General features: G+C 41.5%; 1 protein-coding gene across 1 annotated transcript; it reads left to right on the forward strand.

Moving 5' to 3' along the window:
• The first annotated feature begins 7251 nt into the window (after nucleotides 1-7251).
• mc1r (melanocortin 1 receptor) lies at nucleotides 7252-9483 on the forward strand. Its single transcript, XM_006641143.3, has 2 exons — nucleotides 7252-8019; nucleotides 8326-9483. The coding sequence occupies exon 2, from the start codon at nucleotides 8412-8414 to the stop codon at nucleotides 9387-9389; it is 978 nt and encodes a 325-aa protein (XP_006641206.1). The 5' UTR covers nucleotides 7252-8019; nucleotides 8326-8411; the 3' UTR covers nucleotides 9390-9483.
• The last annotated feature ends 11930 nt before the right edge of the window (nucleotides 9484-21413 follow it).

Genomic DNA, 21413 nt, shown 5'->3' on the forward strand with positions numbered 1-21413 from the left:
AAGTAGTGATTATAGAGGGAAACCCTGATAGAAGACCTTAAAAGGAAGAGTGTGCAGACTTCCCTAAGAGTGGACTGACAAAATGGCTAAGACTCACGAGGACCTCCACTCCTGAGACTGAGTGACAGACAGCTTAAGACATGAAATGTGAAGGTGACACTCTGGCTGGGCCACTAGCCTCATGCACACCTTTTACATACCAGACATCAAGCCTAATTAACACCAATAGCTTGGGAATTTTAGTGCTACATATTAAACAGCTGTTTTTTGGTCTCATTCCTGATTAATAATGTTTACTACACCCATGATCTCTTTTTGTATTTTTCAAATAAGACAGTATGAGAGCATAGTTGTAGCATTTGAATTCAGTCCTCTTATTCTAAGGCCCCTTCTGCACCTCAGGCTGCTAGAATCCTGAAAATGCAATATTCCTCAAAAGCAAAGTCCCTATCAACGATCTGTAACTATAAAAGTCCTGGAGGACCTCTTGTCAAATTAGTGAATAGGGCTCATAATGACCTCCTAAGTGCAAAACTAAGTGCAAAACAGTGTAATCTGCTCTCTAATCTTGGAGACAGGAAAGCTTAACCATCATATGATTCACTCCATTTCACCCAATCTTTGTTCTGCTTCACTGAAAATAGTTACAAAGAGCTGTGAAATCATTCTTATCTGAATGATAAGACTGAATATATTGGCAGGAACAATTACAAATCTTTTTGAGATTTTCCTAAATACATTTTAAATATAGATTTATAGCAGGCCTGTGGGACAGGCAGAGAGAAAGGTGATAGGTGTATTTTTTTCCTCTGTGTACAAGATGCATTGCAAACCAATAAATAACCCTAATTTTGTATTTACTCCTAGTGCTCCGTAAAAAAAAACAAAAAGCTAATCTAGTTGAAAATGATAAAAGACATTTCTTTTCAAAGGAAGTTGTGACTGAGGATTTGAAAGTTTGAAATTTGTAAATCTCAGGAGATTTGTGGTGTGAAAAAATCTAATACTTCTTTTATGCAGCAGCAGAAAAAGGCTTTTCTTGGGTTGTCTGATGTAGGTTTTTCTCCTGTGAACAAATACTTTAATGCAACTGGTTAGATCAGAGATGAGGACTTTTATTTATAGCTGCTCTGCCATAGGCACAGCATCTGTAAAATGTTCATGGTTTTGGTTTTCACAGATAAGTGTATCTAATTTTCTAACAGTTTTGTGACCCACCCTGGGGCGGGGTTGTCATAATCAGTAATATTGATAGACAGGTACTGATAAAACAGACACAGAATTAAGAGAAAGCATGTATAAAAAAACATTTGAGTTAAGTGCCCAAAATTCATAAATGTTTCACTGGTGGTAAGATTGTGCAGTTAGGCTTTTACTTCCTTCTCTCTACCCCCTGGCTCTGTTTGCATTCCAGAGGATCTACCTGGTGTTGCCGAATGGCAGATATAGGCTGGCAGGATGTCTCAGGTTGCTGGTTTTTGGATAGCCTCCTGACCAATCATGTTACACCAATTGTGTAACAATTGGATGAGGATGGCAGGTTCTCCATCATGTCTGAACCTACCACCTGTTTACATATTCCTTCCTGGTAGATTACTTAAAACAGGTTTCACAGACCCCCGGGTTTCAAATATTCTCAGTGAGCAGTAAATACTTTATTGTTTTTAAAATACAAATGCTAGTGCTGTGGTTCCTGTGTATTTCCTGAAAATAAAATCAAGCTAAACTGAATACCTTATTTTTTTTTAAGTTTTATCTCCGAAATCTTGGAATTTTTAACAACACTAACATAATCAGAAACATAAAAGAACAGAATATACAGAAATCTTTAAAATACCGAAACTAAAGAGTAGAGAGAGTCTTTATTATCCCCAATCGGCAATTAGTTTTATTTTTTAGTTTTATTTTTATCTCAGATACGTTATTGTTTATTATTTGTATACTCTAATTACTCAACCTCAAGTTGTAAGAAGAAACTGTTTTTGTTTTCACGTAATTAATCTCCACAATGACATCAGGATTAGATTTATAGAGAGAAATTCTTCCAGGAATAAATCTTATGAAGGCCACGAGGAGCAACCAGTGTGTCCTCAGCAGGAAATCTCTGATGGCGTTGCTGAGCTTCTCTTCACAACGTGATGCTTAGAAAAGCTTTTGCCTCAGGGAGCCAGTTCCTGACTGGCCGCAGAGTCTGGGATGTTTTCATACCACAGTCCCCAAGCCCTGCCAAGGAGACTGACTCCTGATTCCTGACGCTTTGCTGCATCTCAACATTATCTTGACAGCTCATCAAGCCAAATCCTGTGCCGAGTTCCACAGTGTTAAGCAGACAGAGCACGTTAGTCTCTCTGGCCCCTGAGTGAGATGCTGGTCTATCATAGCAATCAGACCGAGCAATGCTGGTCCCAGTTTCTACAGCTGGGTGGACTGGAGGCACTGGGGTACAATACCTCACTTGCAGTACAGCAGGGTCCATGGTGGTGCATAGCATTAACCCATAGTTAATGAGACCAGAAAGTGACTCAGTTCTCTGTGTTGGTCCCATTGAGACAAACTGAGCCAGTGATATACTGTATTTGAAATGGTTTTCCTTGTTTAAGTGTGCACTGCTCAGGGCAAAAAATGTTTCAGTGGGGAGGCATTAACTGCAAATTATGCAAAGATTTTGAATCTGTTGTTTAACCAGATATGTCAATTGCAAACAAACGATTATTTCCAGCGAAGACCTGAGAGGGGCCCTTTTATATATCAGGATATGAACTGGAGTAATCGGAGCGAAGGACTTTACTCAAGCAGCACAGCAACATTGGCCCGGGGATCTGAGCCAGCAGCTGTCTGGGAAACACGCCAGAACCACTGAGCCACAGTTCTGTGCTTTCTGCAGGGGGCGCTGTTGTTTTTTTGTATTTCAACATCAGGGACTGGTGAGTTTGGTGGGTATTATCACTGCCCACTATTGCCCCCAACAGAAACACACAGAGAAGAACCTGCAATCTTGGATTCCCTCCATGGTGAGGTCCATGCCTGCAGGTTCTCCAGCCTCCTCAGTGTCCTGGTGTCCTGTCCAGGGTGCATCCTGGACCCTGTCTTGCGCCCATGCCTTCCCAGGACAGGCTCCGGCTGCAGCTCCCCTCACAGCCCTGTACTGGATAAGCGGATTAGGAAATGGATTGATGGATGTTGATCCAGTGATCAGATGAGGTTTAAGGCAGAATGAAGATCAGGCTGCCAGACACTTGTGAGGGAAACAGAGAAGTGATGACTCATGCAGTCTTACCCTGCTAAGTTGGATAATGATTATAATCTCCTTGCTTTTGATCTACAAAAGTCAAAACTGAATCCGTCAAAAGGCTTGATTGTTTGGCTTGAGTTTAGTTATCCCCTCCTTGTCCTCCTCTCCCCAGCTCTTTGTCACTGTTCATTTGGGAAGACATGGACATGCTGCTGCTGTTGAGGTACAGTGTTTGTTTTTTATTTCACCCTGTGTTGTCTTGATCAGTTCTTTGTATTTCCTCCTGACCTCAATACTCTCTTGAAGATGCAGCTGAAGAACAGCAGTGCCCTTTCTTTTTTTTGTAATCAACATTTTTATTGGATTTTCAAACAGATTAAAAAACAAATAAAAACAAACATCAACACTACAATCAACATTACAGTACCAATACAGCTATACATTTTTATCTCAACCTAATGTAATACAAGTTTAATACACGTTAATATAGATTACACTGTATGTGTATTTACTGTTTTAAGAAATAAGCTTATTTCTAACAGTTATGGAAATCCCTTCTCCAGATTGGGTCATTTTAAGAATTTCCTAGCTGTTGTACAACTTAAGTTCACAATATACTGATATGTGAGTATTCAGTGTTTATCTGGCACATTGTCTGGGCATAACCATAGTTGTAGAATTTTGTTAACTGCTGTGAAGCCAACAAAAAGCAGTCCTTTATGAATTAAAACACAAATTAACCAAATAATGGTCATTTAACAAGCAAAGACAAGGATCTGGTTTGAAATGTGTATCAGTTAGTTTAACTAACTTAGCACATACAGAGCCTTTTGCTTGCGGTTTGTACATTAAAAGCCAGAAAAATAAGTGTTCCTTTTTCTGATTGTTCATTCAGCCCAGGTCCATGTGGTTCACCCAGTGTGAAATATGCTGCATGGCAGCTCTGTAAGTGGAAAAGGTTTGTTTTTCAAAGACACAAACCAGCACAAACGGATGTGGTGGGTTTCATCGTTAGTGCTGCTATTAGGCTGGGGGGTTCACACTTCACAGGTCAGCAAGGCCAGAATTAACTTGGAGCTGACAAGTACTACTGTGTGCATATGATCTGATTGTTCACGGACTGCACTTCAGACAAACAGTTACTATTGTTTAACTCAATAAATGCTTCATCCAGAAAAGTAGAATCTTTATGATAGGTGATAGACAGAACTGTACAGGAATGTTTTTGTTGTTGTGTATTTTTTGTTCCAGTTTGGGCTTTTCAGAGAAAGGTTTTATGTGCGTTCTGAAATGTGAACATTCACTCCAGCAGCCTTTTAAAAACTCATTACTTCACTGCAGGATGGAAGCATAATTGCTCTTTCTGCGCTCTTTTTAGAGAAAGGGAATTTATGGTTTATCGGATTAGAATTGGGAATCAATCACAGAAATGTTCTGAGTGAGGGAACTGCCCTTCTCCCAGGAACCTGCTTCAGTGAATTTTCTGTTTGTACAATGTGATAGCCAGAAATGTTTTTTCAATGATGGTAATTCTTCTCATTGACATAAGCCATGTAGCAAATGGAACAAATTTGGATAATACATCAAAGGCAACAGCTATTTTAAGAGGCCGATGACTGTTTTATGGTGTGCAGGAGCTCTTACGTAACCAGAATTAAATGATTTCATTCTTATGCATCTCTCGTTTAACTGCAGACTAACTGCAGTGTATTCTATAGACCACATCCATCCAGCCATTTTCCAACTGCTCCATCCCATTCAGGGTCGCCAGGGAGCTGGTGTCTATCCCAGCAAGCAGTGGGCGCAAGGCAGGGTCCATACAGACACAGACACACACACTTACACCAGGACCAGTTTCCCAGATGACAGTTAACCTACCAGCATGTCTTTGGACTGTGGGAAGAAACCCACTCAAACACAGGGAAAACATACTGAATCTATAACAGACAGGACCCCAGGTCCGGTATTCAGCTCAGGGCTCCAGTGCTGCAAGGCAGCAATGCTGGGCACTGTGCCTCTGTGCCAAACACTACCATCTTTTATTATTGTTGTTCTAGTTATACTTGCTTTCATCTGACCAATGTATTTTGCCCATCACTGCAAGCTCTTCTGTTAATATGGTAAACTGCAAGAGAAAGATTAACACAGTCTATAGCTACATCTTTCAGAAGAGTTTCACAAGGGAGGGGAGACAGACACACCACCTAGCCTGTTTGATAGTAGTAGGTAGTTACTTAAAGAAGCAAGTAAAGGTTTATTCCGTGTTTTTGGAGGCTTAGATGTGTCTCAAACATAATTCTTATTTAAATATCAGCAACGTGTAATCACGTTGTTTAGCAGACCACTGTTAAGAAATTAGGAAAATGTTATGAAATTATAAATAATTCCGAGCTATGCGTTTGCTAAAAATAACTCAAATTAGAATGTTAAATCTAATTACTTTTCTCCATTAAAGGCATGTATCTTTTTTAAATCTTGAAATTCTTTCCGGTTTTGAATGCGCTCTTTCATAAGAAATGAGCCCCAGGATAACAGTAGTAATGTGACCGGAGATATAATTTATCCAAGTCCTTTAAAAATCGAGTCTGTTTAGTTTGTGCAGGGAAAGTGGTGTAAGCAACGAGCCCGCAGTACTTAAAAACATTGTTCTGCTCAAGTTGGAACTGTAATTTAAATTCTAACGATTAAGACAGACGGTAGCTAATTTTCAAAGTATTGCCATCGTGCTGCTCTAGAAAGAATGTACAGTATTATCCTAGAAGTGTTCCTAGACATCTCAGACATCGTGCTCTTTTGAGCATTTCGAAATGCGGTTCGATTAGTGACCCGCCCTTTCACCCAACACCGAAAACCCCTTCTGTTTTTTTGATGGCACGACACGTGAAGGTCGACCACAAAATAATGTTAGTGTCTCACTTCTCGATTTCAAAGAACGTTCGGTTCGGTTCGGTTCGGTTTGTGTAATTGCGATACCAATACAATAGCACTGTTTTTTTAAATATAAAGGAATATGTTCTTGATTGTTTTTCAATTTCTTCATTTGAAGGCATCCTTTCTTAACTTCCATAGTCTTTAAACTACTAATTTGCACAGGCTGCTGATTAAATCAGTAACCAGCTTTGAGCAGTTTGTTACAGATCGTTAACACGTTAGATTGGTAGTCAGTACAGTTTAGTTTTATACTTTAGTCAAGACAAGCCCGTATTTTACAATTTGTTAACTGCAAATGTTCAAATATAATACATACTAAAGATTACTCCATATTTTTTTCTTAATTAAATTCATAGAGGACTAATGTATTATCAGACTCAACGTGGAAATGAAACAGTAATATCTATTTAGTAAATGTTCAATTTACACATTTATTTTAGTATCAGGGCTGAACACTGAACGCGTCATGTTTAACAAAGTATCAATCATTACATTGTAAGAACATTTATTCAAAATTTGCTACCGCAATCTTTACAATTAAAGGTTGTGAAAATGTTTTAATGTTTTAAGTTCTGGTTCTGCGCTCATTTGGCTGTTTAATTTGGCTAATTTGGCTGTGAACGATCAGATGTGTTTCTCACTGCTGTAGCTCTCGCAGGTCAAAGCGCACGACACGACACACGGCGTGTTCACCTGTTGTTACGCGTCTGTCTGACTTTATTTTTAGGCGGGTTAAGTAGCTTTAAAACCAACCAGTTTTAAACCAGTTAAAACCAAAATAATTAGTTTACACAAAAAGGTAACTGTCAACACATGCCTAGTAGCTCCAATATTGCGACCGCGACACGAGTCCGAGTGGCTCATTCAGTGTTTGTATTAATAAAAAATAACTTTAACAATTTTCGGAATTAAGAAAAATATTAACTCCGCTATGTTCATATTTCAGTGCGATTTTGTGTCTCAAACAGCGAGACTTATCAGTCAATTGCGCAATGAAATCAGTAATTCCTGTAATAAGTAATGATGTTCGCTGCCATCAAGACTGAAACGGTTTTTAATCTTTTAATGATCCTTGCCCAGAGCGCCACAAAGCGCCGAGTCTTAGTGTGACATTTATTTTCGCAAACGACGACGCAGATGTTAGCCATACGAGTTTATTGCCATACGGGACCTCAGCATTGAACTGAGCTGACTTGGCTTCATGAAAATGACATTTTTTGGAGGGTTTGTCATGTGCTTGCTCATCACTGGGATAGGTGGAGCCTGAGCAAGACCCCGACCTTTAAAGAAGAGCGAATTGTCTCTTTTTTTTCAGATATATTATATTTAAAGATGCTTCGATTGTCCTTTTTGTAACGATCTTCACCAGTTAAAGATCTCGTGCGAGCTGGGACGACAGTTCGCGAGTCAATCCGCCTGTATCGGCTCTGACAAGAAAGCGGCAGCCTTAAGAAGGGAATTCCTAGCAGACACAACATTCTTCATTTTTTAATATTTAGATTAATACCAAGGGATGAGATGCTGACAGGCACCCGGGACTTCGGGAACGGTATATATTCACTCCTGAGTTTAAAGGGAAATTAAATATATTTTTTCAATCTACACGTGCAAATAAAATCCGGGATCTCATTAATTACCTCAAAAGTCTAAAAGAAAAGGCAACGTTTTTGACCTGCGGGATATCTGCTGTTCCTATTTCCTGGGACTGGAGGAACGCATCTCTGATGTGCACTCAAGCACCTGAGCGACGAGACCCAGCTGAGGTGAGTTCGCCCGGATTCCTGTTTCTGCTCCCGAGCAGCGAATTGCCTGCAAGCCACCCAGAGCTACCGAAACAGCAACACGAGAGCTAAGAGGTAAAAACGAATGTATATTAAATTTGTATAACCTTCCTTTTATTGTACTTCTTGCGGTTTTGTAGTGCTTTATGTGCGTTAGGTGTTGTTATATCTTGTTCTGTAAGGTGCACTTTTTTTTCTGAAAGTAAAGATTTAAAATACATTTAAAATAAAGTGACGGATTGGATACTTGTAATGCACACAGACCAGTATTAGCAAAACTTCGCACCGATATCAATATCAAATACTAAAGACGATGAGGGTTTGAGATGAAATGACACGCCCTTTAAATGGAGGCTTTCATTCATGTATATTTGTTTTTAGTGCAAGGCCATAGAGAGCAACTCAGACTGACAGCCCTGCTTCCATCGAGCACGTCCACACTGTTTCTTGCGGCTGAGCCAAAGGACATGAACGTTACAGCCTTCAATCCTCTCATCATGAAACACCTTGAGGTCAGCCCCCTGGATTCCACGCACTGGGAGAACACCTCTAACGTCTCCCTGGGCAGCCCCAACTCCACCGGCTGCGAGCAGATCACAATCCCCCACGAGATCTTTCTGACTCTGGGCTTAATTAGCCTGGTGGAGAACATTTTGGTGGTGCTGGCCATAATCAAGAACAGGAACCTGCACTCGCCCATGTACTATTTCATCTGCTGCCTGGCCGTCTCCGACATGCTGGTGAGCGTCAGCAATGTGGTGGAAACCATGTTCATGCTGCTGATCGAGCAGGGGGTGCTGGTGGTGACCCCGGACATGATGAAGCAGCTGGACAACGTGATCGACATCATGATCTGCAGCTCGGTGGTGTCCTCTCTCTCCTTCCTCAGCGCCATTGCGGCGGACCGCTACATCACCATCTTCTACGCTCTCCGCTACCACAATATCATGACCACCCAGCGCGCAGTGGCCATCATTGTGGTCATCTGGGTGGCCAGCACCATCTCCAGCACGCTCTTCATCGTCTACTACAACTACACAGCCGTCATCATCTGCCTCATCACCATCTTCTGCACCATGCTGGTGTTCACCGCGGTGCTGTACCTCCACATGTTCATCCTGGCTCACATCCACTCCAAGCGCATCACCACCTACTACAAGAACCGCCGCCAGCACCAGGCCACCAGCATGAAGGGGGCCATCACTCTGACCATCCTGCTGGGGGTCTTCGTCATCTGCTGGAGCCCGTTCTTCCTCCATCTCATTCTCATCCTCACCTGCCCCAAGAGCCCCTACTGCGCCTGTTTCTTCAGTCACTTCAACCTCTTCCTCATCCTCATCATCTGCAACTCCCTCATCGACCCCATCATCTACGCCTACAGGAGCCAGGAGCTGCGCAGGACTCTGAAGGAGCTCGTGTTCTGCTCCTGGTGGTTCACCATGTAGGTGGTCCTCCACAGAGACAGGGGGAAGGAAGAAGGAAAAAAGCAAACAAAATGAACTCTTTTTGGAGCAGCTGGCATGAGGAAGGGCTACAGTGTGACTCTGTTTGCTCTGTTTGGATTTTGCGTGGTAGCTCTTTTCCCCTTTCCTTCATTGCAGTCTGCTGAAGCATCAGTAAAAGTCATGATGTAACGGTGAAGAAGTGGGTTCTTAAGAGCACCAGAAGTCAAAATATCCAGCCCTTTTAATGTTGAATAGAAAAAACAACATAAATTGCGTCTAAGGTTTGTAAAGTTTTGTTATAAAGTAAAGTAAAATCAAACAATCAAATAACTATATTTTGGCGCCTTTGAAACTTTTTTTTTACATACTGTAACTGGTGACTTCTTACTGGCTGAATGTACTGAAATGTTATTTTTTCAGACTGAAGGGGAAGGCTAAGGAGCTGATATTTCTAAAACAATCATGCACGTCTTTAAAATTGTAAGTCTGAAAAATAAAAATGAAAAACTGATCTACTCTTCTAAAAGCAAACCATTCTACCACGTGAATTGGAATACAATTCTCTAAAATAAGGGATATCAATAAAGCAACAGTTAGCCTTCTCTTTACAGTTTGGCTAAAATTTATAATGCATGTGTATATACATATCTGAATCTAGGAAGATACGTCTTCTTGCACTGTAAAATAAAGCCTTTACAACAGACTGTAAACTGTTCATGGTTTATTTTTTAATTTTTCACCTAATATGCCTTATGGGGAAAACGCGCAATACCAAACTTAAAATCAAAGGGCTTATAGATATGGCCCTGAGAGTTGGCTTTTACCAAAAAGTGTGTTACGAACACCTACATTTTTTTTCACAAGTAGAGACAACAGTCTTTATGTAAAATATAATGAATGCTAATAGGCTACAGTAATCTACTTCAGTACTTTCTTAACGAAGGCTAATGGTACCAAAAGATGATTGGTAGGATTTTATTTTAGCCCTAAAACGTATAACGCTGTATGAGCACGAGGTGATTTAAAACTTGAGTGGATTTAAATCTTTTAACATTTAAAGTGAACAGGATAACGCAGTTCTTCTATTTCGAAGAATAAGAATACCGTAAGGACATGGGATGTTTGTAGGGTAGGCATTGTCTGGGGAGAATCGTTCATATTAAAGCATTCGGGCAGTTCGCTGTAAGGTAGGAGTACTGAGCAAGTTGTTTGAAGTTGAGCAAGAAAAAATATAATTTCTTCTGAATGTTTAGTTACTCTTTATCTTATCAATGTGAATGATATAATTGAGAATGTTGTTACACTTATTGTATTTTAAAAAAGAAAATGATTCTAAAACTTTTTTATGTTTAGAAAAACATAAAAAGTGTAGTTAAAAATTATAGTAGACTACTAATTTAACAATTCAGTGCTGAATGGGTGTAATATTTGATAGTGAAACAGATATCACCACGAAGATTAACAAAAGCATTAAACGTTAATTTTTCATAGAATTAAAGCTCATTTAATGTGCCATAGTTATAAACTTACAGAACTTCAGATATGTAATTCACTGTTTATATTAACTGGTGAAAATTTCCAGAAAAGGAGTATACTAAAGTATAATATATATATATATGCATGTGTGTATAATGTAATAACTTTAATTTGCAGGTAAAGTACTGGTGTAAAAAACCATCACATGAGGTGCATAAACTGTAAGTGGATCACTTGATTCTGCAATGTTGTATTATTTACTTGCATTAGTTTAATAATAATTATGAAGAAAAAATCATTCCATTCATGTTATACCCTTGATAAAGTGGTGTATATTGATGCCTTTGTGTGTCTGACTTTGTGAATTCAACTCAATTTGTTGAGAGCTGACTGCGTACAGTTACCTCTCTGACTAATGAGGCGATTTAGGGCTTATTCAACTGTCAAAATGAAATCAGGAATGTCTATAATGAAAGATCGGATAATTAAAATGACAAAATTAAAATACTTTTTTTAAAAACTTTTTTTCCCTTAAATACGCATGTAAAATAGAATACTTTGGACACTCGGGATATATAAAGATTCGATTCTCAGAAATTGCATTAAATGCAAAAAAAACCCCAATAAAGACTGCGCTATTCTGTATAAACTGCTTGGTGGGTTTGTTAAATATTATTTTACATTTTCTTTTCTGTTCATAGCACTCAAGTCACGTCAGCCAGCATCGCCCCAGGCGCGCCTGGAAGGATCGCTACAGCTCCTGCACAATCTTAAACTCAGTCGATACTTGAGAATGAGAGAGCTTAATTAGTTCGTCAAATAGCGCAATACAACGGCTCGTATTTCGATTCATTTTTAAATGTCTATAAAAGTTAATAGTGCAGCATTAAATCCTCGCTTTGCTTGCATTTAAATGCATCGCGCACACAGACACATACTGTACATCCACAAATCCACATGTCCCTTGTCTTTGGAAAAGCCAAGCTGAAATGTTAACCCAGCCGCTCTAGTTGAAAGCTCCATAACTGAATGCGTTGCTCTTGTGCCATTATCTCAAAAATAATTTCAAATCATTTGATTAAAACCTCTTTTTAAAAAACTTAAAAATCACCATCTAAACCATTATTCATTTTAAATATTGAGGATTTCAATGATTCATACCTACAGTAAACCTTGGAAACAAGGAGAAAACGCACTCCTGCATCCTCTAACACATTTGAAATTCAAATTTAATTTAATCGTGTGCAATTATCATTTGTTTTAATGGGTCGTTCACATTCATAAGGTGTTGTCTTTGCCACGCTGAATCCACTCTTTTTGTAAAATTACCTTTTGTAAATTAAACGCATTTCATTCTCAGGGCAGAGGCCGTTCTGAAATCAAAGCTGTTGTTAACAGGCAATTAATGTTGTAGCTTTTTTCTCGCGATCATGTGGCTATCAGAGCAACTAAAATAGCACGCGATATTTGTATCCCAGCCTTTATAACAGCGTGACGGCGAAAATGTCCAGATCGTTGTTTTTTGTGCAAGCCCATACGTGATCATGAAACTGATGAAAAAGGAAGGCGTAGAAAAATTGAAAACATAAATGTGCTATACAAGAGATTCAAAGTTAATTTTAAAGCTCTTGGATTACTTCTGTTAAAGTATTTTTCTCTTAACACCACGCAATTTATTGGACGTTATAATATGTCATTTTGCGCGTTTCAGGTGATTTTCCCTGTCTCTGCAGATGTTTTCAAAGCACAAGACGCTCCCCCTGTATTGAAATCTTGTGGCTGAAGCAAGTTGTGTCTTAAGAAGAGAGAGACTCCTTGAATCGTCAGTGGCCTTTCAGGTGGAACTGAGGGTCTTCAAAGGTGCAGGAAACGATAGCAAAACGAGGAACTTCGGCGCATTCATTTCTCAAATTGAGATTTATAACCTCTTTATATAAGACCGTGACGCGCTGTCCCGAAAACCAGCACACACGCCTCTTTATTAAAATACGAAATTGTGTTATGCTCATAAATTCAACAATGATCAGAAGAAAACCTAGACGATCTCCGGGTCGCTGGGTTCCTGTCTATGTTAATGTGTGAAAAAACGATTTGCGAGCTGAGGAGATTCTCTCAAGGAAGATATATGCAACCCTTAGCCGGTCACTTCACTAAATGGTCAGAAGATTAAAACACGAAAAATAAATGTGCTTTTTTGTCCAAAAACAACAACAACAGTAACAAAACACGTCTCAACACCAGAAAACTACATAAATAAAGCAAAATGTTTCTTTATTACTATAAAGTGTCAGGTATTTTTAGACAAATAAAGACGGATTTGCAGCTGAAGAGACTTATCAGACAGAATCAAAGCAGGAGTTCTTTTTGCACGCAGTCGTAAGTAAAATCATGCGCATCTCACTAAGAAGTACTCCTCGCAGCTCACACACACAAGCACTTCATTTTCAGGGCTTTGTTTTTTTTCATTCGCCTGTTGCACTACAAGTAGGATATAAATATGTTATCCATTTAGTTCCTTTGCGATGAAATGATTCCAGGTGTAATTTTTAAAAGTTCAACAATTGTAAGGACAGGTGCATTGACCATTCTGGATGGTAAACGTGAGCCTTTTCATAAAAGCCCTGGTTTCGGATAGAAGATGACCTTTCAGCATGTTCTAGAGCCTCCTGTAGGGGCCAAGCACGTTGTTCCGTCCAAGAACGGCAGCCTTTTGACTCTAAAGGCTGCACAACTGCAATGACACTGAATTAAAATGGAAGTTATGAATTGAAGTTCGGGGGAGGGATAACACTGACAAATCAATCTCGCACAGCTGTTCCTAATCACCATCATTGCTCAAACGGCTCCCTTCGCCTCCGTCCCCAGCCTCGTCTCCATCTCGCAGCTACCCCTGGGTCTCTGCTGACTGAGTCGGGTTCAAGCTTCCTCGTCCTGTGGCCAGGAGGCTACACATTTAACAAGCAGTTTAAGCCAAAATGTTCTCAACTTCGGCATTCAGTTCCTGAGTGTTGTTGTCCCTAGTGAAAAGATTTTGTTGTGCCCCTTTTGTCTTCGATTGGTTCGTTCTCACCGTTGGGATTGAAAGTTTTTCTGAGCTGATGAGCTGACTAGACTCTTTGTCAGCTGCTGCCTGCTGTTGGTGGACAGGCTGCCTCTCATGCAAGCTCAAGGACAGAACAGCCTTTCTCTAAAATCGCCCTGATTCCGTCACGAATCGCACTCGCGCGTGTAAGCGCTCCCGCATTCCCACGAGCTGTTCTATCCCCAAACGTTCACGCACCAATTTCTCAGCACTATTTAAACCCTCTCTAGCCTTCCTTTCCTTGCTCAGGATTGAGGTCCGTATTTGTAAGGCCCCAACCCGCATTGACTAGTAATTATAGTCCCGGCATTTTGACCCTACGCTCGCCTTCGCCTGTTTGTACCCTGTCACGGGCTGGTGTCCTGTCCAAGTGGATCCCGTCCTGCGCTTGTGGCTTGTCAGGATAGGCTCTCGTTCCTCCGCAACCTTGAGTGGGATGAAGATGTTAGAAAATGGATGGATGGACTATACTGTACTATATATTGATTTCCCTTTGTTTTCTTAATAAAAGTCCTGTCACTGGATACGTTTAAAGGCTGTATAGTCATATATCCAAGTATGTAGGTGACATGGGGCTTCTCCTTCATGGGAAGAGGTTCTCTTCACTGTGGTGAGGATCACAGTGCATGACTTCAGCTCTTCATGGCGAGGCAGTGTGTCTGTTAGAGAGTGGTGAGAGGCCAGTGTGTCCAGGCAAGGAGATGTTGTCTGGATCATATTCTCCAGAAGGTTGTGGGGACTGAACCGCTGCCCACAGGACAATTTGGTTGGGTGACAATTTTAAAAAACAGAAAGCTGAGGTTTTAAATAGTCACCATCTGCCATCTGAGGACGGAGAGCGGATCCTGTTATGCCAGTTGCACCAGAGGCAGTGAGAGAAGGACACCAGGTGGACATTGTGAGTTTGAAACATTTTTGTACTGTTTTCGAGAAGAGTCTGGGAGAAAAGACCTCGTGATTTGGGAGATGTAACGGGAGCCGGTCCAGACTTAATTTAGGAGGGGCAGGGTTGGAGGCAGGTGCACAGAGTCGGCAAAATGTGTAAGAGCCGGAGCGCCCTCGAGAGGAGGGATCATGCTCGTGACAGGAGGCTGTAAGCAGGGACATGGCAAAAGCTGAGTAAGAAGCTCAGAAAAGTACTTAGGCTTTTGTTTGGTTAGTTTGAGTGCGGTATATTCCTACCCACTGTAAATATTAGAGCCCCTTTCTCCTTACCTCATGGCTACTTCTTTTCCCCAGGAGATCCCTACTCCATGGGCTCTGATGTCACTAGGATTGCAAAACCCAAGGGTGTTGGCTGCTCTCCCTAGGTCCCCATCAAGAGTTTCTGGAGCCTTCCATGAAACTCTGCTTTACACAAACTTCCATGATTTGTTTGTGTAAAGCATTTTTATTCCTTGACATGAAAGGCTGTTTATAAACATGAATGTATACAATGTCATACTAAATTGTTGTGCATGCATTTCTTCTTGATTTCAGCTTATTCTAGAATTTTTTGTGTGTAGAAGGTTGCAGATACACTGGATTAAACAGGCCTGCCAGTAGTACTTGGTGGACGTGGATCCAGGAGGATTCTGCACACTGGTGGTGATGGTGGAGAGTCCCCTTCACCTGTAAAGCACTTTGAGTGGTGTGTCTAGAAAAGTGCTGTATAAGCGTTAGCTTTGTACTGCCAGCTGGGGAATCTTGATCACATCAAGCTACTGCCATTGCCCATGCCCACGGTGTACTGGTGATGTCTGGTCTAGAGGACTCAACCTATACTCCAAACAACATTTACTGGCTGAGCCACTTGGAAACCTCTCTCTTATTTCTTAGATTTGGGCTAACAAATGGATACAAAGTTAAATATGAAGAAAGCCAGACTTAGCCTGATTGTTTCTTATCATCCATTTGTGATATCTTCAGTTTTGAATGGGTCTTTTTCACAACTGCAATGTTTTTATGTTTTTCATACATATAGCCCATTGTATGTCCTCTAGATTTCTGAGGGCTTTTTTCTGCAATCAGGAGCTTCCTTTACCCCTGGAAGAAAAGACATAAACAAAGAAATGATGCCGTCTTCCCCAGACCATGTCTATGGTTATCAAAACTCATTTAATTCAGCCTGGTGGGCCTTTGAGAAGAAAGGGCCTTTAAATGGTTACAGGATTAAAATAACTTTCCCATAGGACACATTACATCTGCTACAGTACACGGTCTGTCTCCTTCAACAAAATCTAAAAATCTGAGGTCTTATATAAGGCTTATCATTTCCCAGAGGAGCTGGCATTCGCACAAAGCTGCAGAGTACAGGGAGTACTGCTGTAGGCCTGTCTGTCCATGGCAGTGTTTGAGAGGATATCTCTCTGAATCCCGAGAGCCAAGTGTTGATCAGCAGAATGTATGGACCTGGGTAGATAGCCTGGTCAACAACAGTTTCCTCCATTCCTTCCTTGCCACCTTGTGTGGTTAGCCCGAACATCTTTGCAGTGTCCTTCTTCCATCGATGTGCTCCTGGGTAAATGTTGCATTTCTTCATGTTGGTCTTAAGAACATCTTTGAAGTATTTTTTCTGTCCTCCTGAATGTATGCCATGACTGAGCTGGGAGAAGGACAATCTTGGCCGTCTTTCCCTGATGCTCTTGTTCATCTTCTAGTATTTGGAGCATGTTCCATAGACCCTGTTGATTATAGTTTAACAATACCTTCGCATGTCTCTATATATTGTCGGCATATGTTGTACAGAAGTGTAGGGACAATAACTTCTCTACACTAGAGGGTGCTCCTTCTCTGTCCTGTCCCTAGTTTCCTGTGCATTGCTTGTCCTTCCGGTGTGTCTTTGTCTGGGGCTCTATATTTCTGGGTCACGCTTTCCTCCTCGCTCAGCATTGAGGGTTCGGATGTCTTGAGAGCCTCCTAGCACCAGGTCTTCTCCTCCGCGGCCTGAGGGCACAGGTTTCTACCCGACATCGTCTGACCTCCTGAGGGGGGTTAGCCAGGGCTAACCCCCCTCTCGTCCCTACGCATAGGCTCTCTTTTTGCTCTCCTGCCATTCCACGGCTTGCCTTTCCGGCATCCATGACATACTGTGCATTAACATTGATTTAGTTTCCTCAGGTGGTTGAAGGTGGGACTTCCACAACTGATGTTGGATCTCTTAGTTGGTGTTCTTAGTTATAGAAAATGCTCATCATTCTCCCGAGTCTCCCCATGAATCTGAGATGCAGAAGCTGAGTGCTGTTCATTGACCATCTGGGTGTTTAGTGTCAGTTCCATTATCTTTTTTTCAGATCTTTTTTAATGTCGTGGATCCTCATTTGAACCCCTGCCTTGAGAGCAGGGGTTCAAAGTTTCTCTTTCTTGGAGATTCTCTGTCACCAAGTGTGGACTTGAGGGCACCAAGCCCTGCTGACTATCTCACTGTTGTCGATTAGAGCTCATTAAGCACTCAATGAGAGAAGAGGTCTTACTTTATTAGGTCCTTGAGTCCTGTGTGGTTGATCTTTTTTTCTTCAGATTGGTTTGTGCTGCAAAGCCAGTTTAACGGACATCGAGATGACAATATGGTGATCAGTCTAGAATGTGTCAGCTCCTTGCATGGAACATGTGATGTGAACATGTTTGCAATACTGGGCACAGACAATTATGCAATTGATCATCTGCCAGTGTTGAGATTGGTGTTGCCACAAACCGTTGTATTTCTTTTGCTAGTTGAATAGAGTTTTGATATTGGGAAGTCCATATTCCAAACATCACAGCGGGAGGAGGAAACCATTAAAGTCGACCTTTCCCTCCCTTTCCTTTGTAGTGATTCCATTCCAGCCGTTTAAATCCAATTTAACTCTGGCATTGAAATCACCAAAAAGAATAATTCTAGCTCCCTCCAGAATGCCAGAATGGCCTTGAAGAAGAAGAAATGCCAAACCACAGTCAGTCCCATCTCCTCCAAGTGCTAGATGATCTTGTAACTGCCACCTTCCTGGCATGGTGTGAAAGGTTGCAATTGTGCTCCCAGTGCCACTTGCACACTGCCGAAGGGCTTGTTGTTTCCAGGGAAGATGTCAGCACGTGACTTCTTTAATCAATGAGAAGCTGTTTCAGGTCACCTTCCAGAGAGCTCGTGACAGAACGGGACTTTGATCTAGTGCCACGGAGAAAAGGATGACTGGGACCACATTCTGCTGCTGTGCACAACAGTGTAAATAACGACAAGAATTCTGGATAAAAAGTATATTGTTGCTTATTAAAAATAAATGTTGGTGCAAATGTTATTTAATTTTAAATACATATAGCATAAGTACTATAAATGGGGTATTGGACTATTTCTGTTCAGCTGAGCGGTATTTCGGGTGAAAGTGGATTGCTGCTGATTGTAAATAGAACCTGTTTCTGTGGCAACAGTAGTTGGGTCTGTAGTGAATCTTTTGTCGCCAGGAGTGTGTGCAGATGGAGAGGATGCAAAGATGATTGACACGTCCAGTGCTTTTGTGGGACCTTTATTGTGGTTACAGTATGGCAGCATCACTGTTGCCCTCCTCGCACCTTGTGCTTTGACCAACTACCTGGAGAACCACGATCTTGCCGAGCAACAGAGGATGGGGTTCATTTGATCACTCTATTCTGCTCTTCAGGACTACAGGGCTTCTGAAGAGCTGCTGGCTCGCGTTGCTTGGGAAATCGAGCTCCTCCCTCTGCCCCCCCCCATCAGCTCTCGTGGCCCTGATGCATCAGACCCCAGGGCAGATAGAGCTGCTTCAGAAGGCTTGCGCTTGTGGAAAGCCATTGAACAATTAGGGGCTTTAATATCAACAAGCAGTCTTTGTGCAGGGCCTTGTAAACATTAAATATGAGTTTCTCCCTGTTTTCTGAAATGGAGTGAGTGCATCTTGTTTCATAATTGATTTATTCGGCTATGGAAACACGAGGGGGGCCTTTTCCCTGACTAAACAGCTAGAGTGAAGATTTAGTTCCCTGCTATTTCAGTTCATTACATAAAGGGAAATCTTGTTCTGTTGGCTTTGTTTGTTCATGGGTCCTCAATATTTCAGAGTTGCACATATTGACAATTCTGGATGACCTGAGTGTTTTGTAGAGGCTTAGGATTCTTGTTTTAAAGTCATGCTGTTTCATTGTGTGGCAATGAAAGGTTTCATTTTAAATTTGTTCAAGCTCTGTTGAGCGAGACGGATAGAAACTTGTGTGTAATGTTTACAGAGAGAGCATATGACATTTCAGAGCAAATGGAAGGCGTGCTTAACAATGTTTATTGTAACCCAAGAGTTTGGTGGGGCTATATTCAGATGATAAAAACCCCTTGAGAATGATTGAATGCAGAGCATAACAGGAAAATTCATTTTTGTGTGTTCCTGTCTGTTCTCCAATGAGGACTTTTTGCAACAGATTAAAACTCCTTTCAAACCTTCTTTGAATTGTGCTGTGACTTCTTGCAACCGTTCAGGTTGTCTTTCTGTTGTTTCGTTGATCATGGATGGTAACACTTACCCCTCTTCACCCCAGACGCCGAAAAAGCGCTGTGCTGTGGGAGTCTGACACTATTTTACCAATGCATTCTGCTGGAGCACATATCAAACAGGAGCTAATGTGACAGCTGCTTTTGTAATTCTTTTGGAAAAGTGCCCGTACAAGAGAATGTGTTGTATAGTGAATGGAGATAAGAGGCTGCTATGAAGACCTTGGCAGCTTTTCTAATGTAGCCACTTTTTCACGAGTATTGACTTTGTGTCAGGTGTTGTTGCTCTCTTCACAGGCTTAATTTTAACTTTGTTTCCTGTTCATGCTCTGATCTTATCAGATCACATTTAGACCAGAGTTCAGTTTATTTGTACAAGTGCAAAGAATGCTTATTTCCATGTATGCTCCTATACAAAGACATTATGTAAACACCAAATTAAGCACACAACAGCAGCAATAACAACAACAAAGTTAAATAACTGTCAACTTAAATAAATCCCTGCACATGCAGTGTCCAAAAAACCTCAGTGTGAGTCAATAGTTAAGGTAGAATTCAATAGTCTGACAGCCTGTGGGAAGGAACTGTCTCTGAATCTGCTCAAGTGGTGATTAATGAAGAGAGAAGGGTGTCCCAGGCCAGACAGGATCAGCTGGAACAATTAGTTTTCAGAACGTAAATAGCACTTGGGAACATAATGAATGAAGAGTGCAACGAGCACAGATGACTGAGTTAAAGTGCTTAATTAGGAGTGATTGCAGAAGATGCAGTTATTGGGCTACACAGACAGAATCAAGCAGAATAATCTACGGCCTGACTATATGCATGAAAGGTGATTAGTAAAGCTGTGGGGTTAAGGACAGATCTGAGTGGGCGAGAACCTGTGAGAACAACGAAACAGAAGACCATGTGGATGTCCACAAGAGGGGGTGGAAGAAACAGACTCGCCCTAAAAAGTGAAGAACTAAGATGACGCGTTGGCAGGGCTAGAATTGTGGCTATTACACCGGTGTCATCACAGTTCTGTAGATTATTTCTATGACAGATTTTTGTAATTATATCATTATTAATACTGGTCACACCTTATCCTGGGATTCCTGCCCCCACAGGGCCCTGCTGGGCCTCGGGAGGAGCCCCTCGGCCAGCTGGTCCTGGGCTTCGCTGCCCTGAACTGCACTGACGCCACACAGCCTCCGGACAGCACGGATCAGACAAGCAAGTCGCCGCCCTGGCCGAATGTGTCACGACTCGTACCCTCTCTTGTAAACGCCCTGGCATTCCCACGCGTACTAGATTCCACACACACTTACCCAGGAACTAATTAAGCAGCCACGTCTCTTTCAACATTTAAACACTCTTCACCGGCTTACCTACGCTCATTATTGAGAAGTCTTCCACAGCTTTCTCTTGTACTCCCTATATTCTTCCCAACCCGACTCCTTTGGCTACCCGACCTGCTTCTCCTAGTTTCGACTTCGCTCTTGCCTCACGACTTGGCTCAGGAATATTGGATTTACTCCTTTCCTCGAGCTCCCTTCCTCACGGCTTCGCACAGGGGTCCTACAGCTCACCGCTTTCAGATATCTGACAAAATGCTACCTCCTCTTTCAAAAACAAAGAAAAGTTCATTCATCCTTTCTTCAGGATTCAACATTCTTCCCTAATATACTGTTAATCTAATCCCAGAATTCACACACCTACCGGAATCAAAACGGCTTTCAATCCTACTGGGTGAGAGGAGTGAAAAATCACTAGAATTGCAGCTCAGTCATCTGTCATAGCTTGAGGAACAGAGGGCGAGCCCCTATAATAATATTTTGTTTCGTAAATGTCTTCTAATTTTTGCTTTTACAACACTGTAAACAGGAGAAGGCGTCTAGCCTGGTGGTGAGATCAGACCAGTTTAGTGTTGCGGTGAGACCGTTCCTTTTGATTAGGTTTCAGAGTCGACACTGAAGTAGGTCTTTGGAAAAGTGCAGTGCTCGGCCATCAGCTGGGGGTTAACAAATTAGAA

Source organism: Lepisosteus oculatus, chromosome 20 (genome assembly GCF_040954835.1).
Source record: "Lepisosteus oculatus isolate fLepOcu1 chromosome 20, fLepOcu1.hap2, whole genome shotgun sequence".
Classification (NCBI taxonomy): domain Eukaryota; kingdom Metazoa; phylum Chordata; class Actinopteri; order Semionotiformes; family Lepisosteidae; genus Lepisosteus; species Lepisosteus oculatus.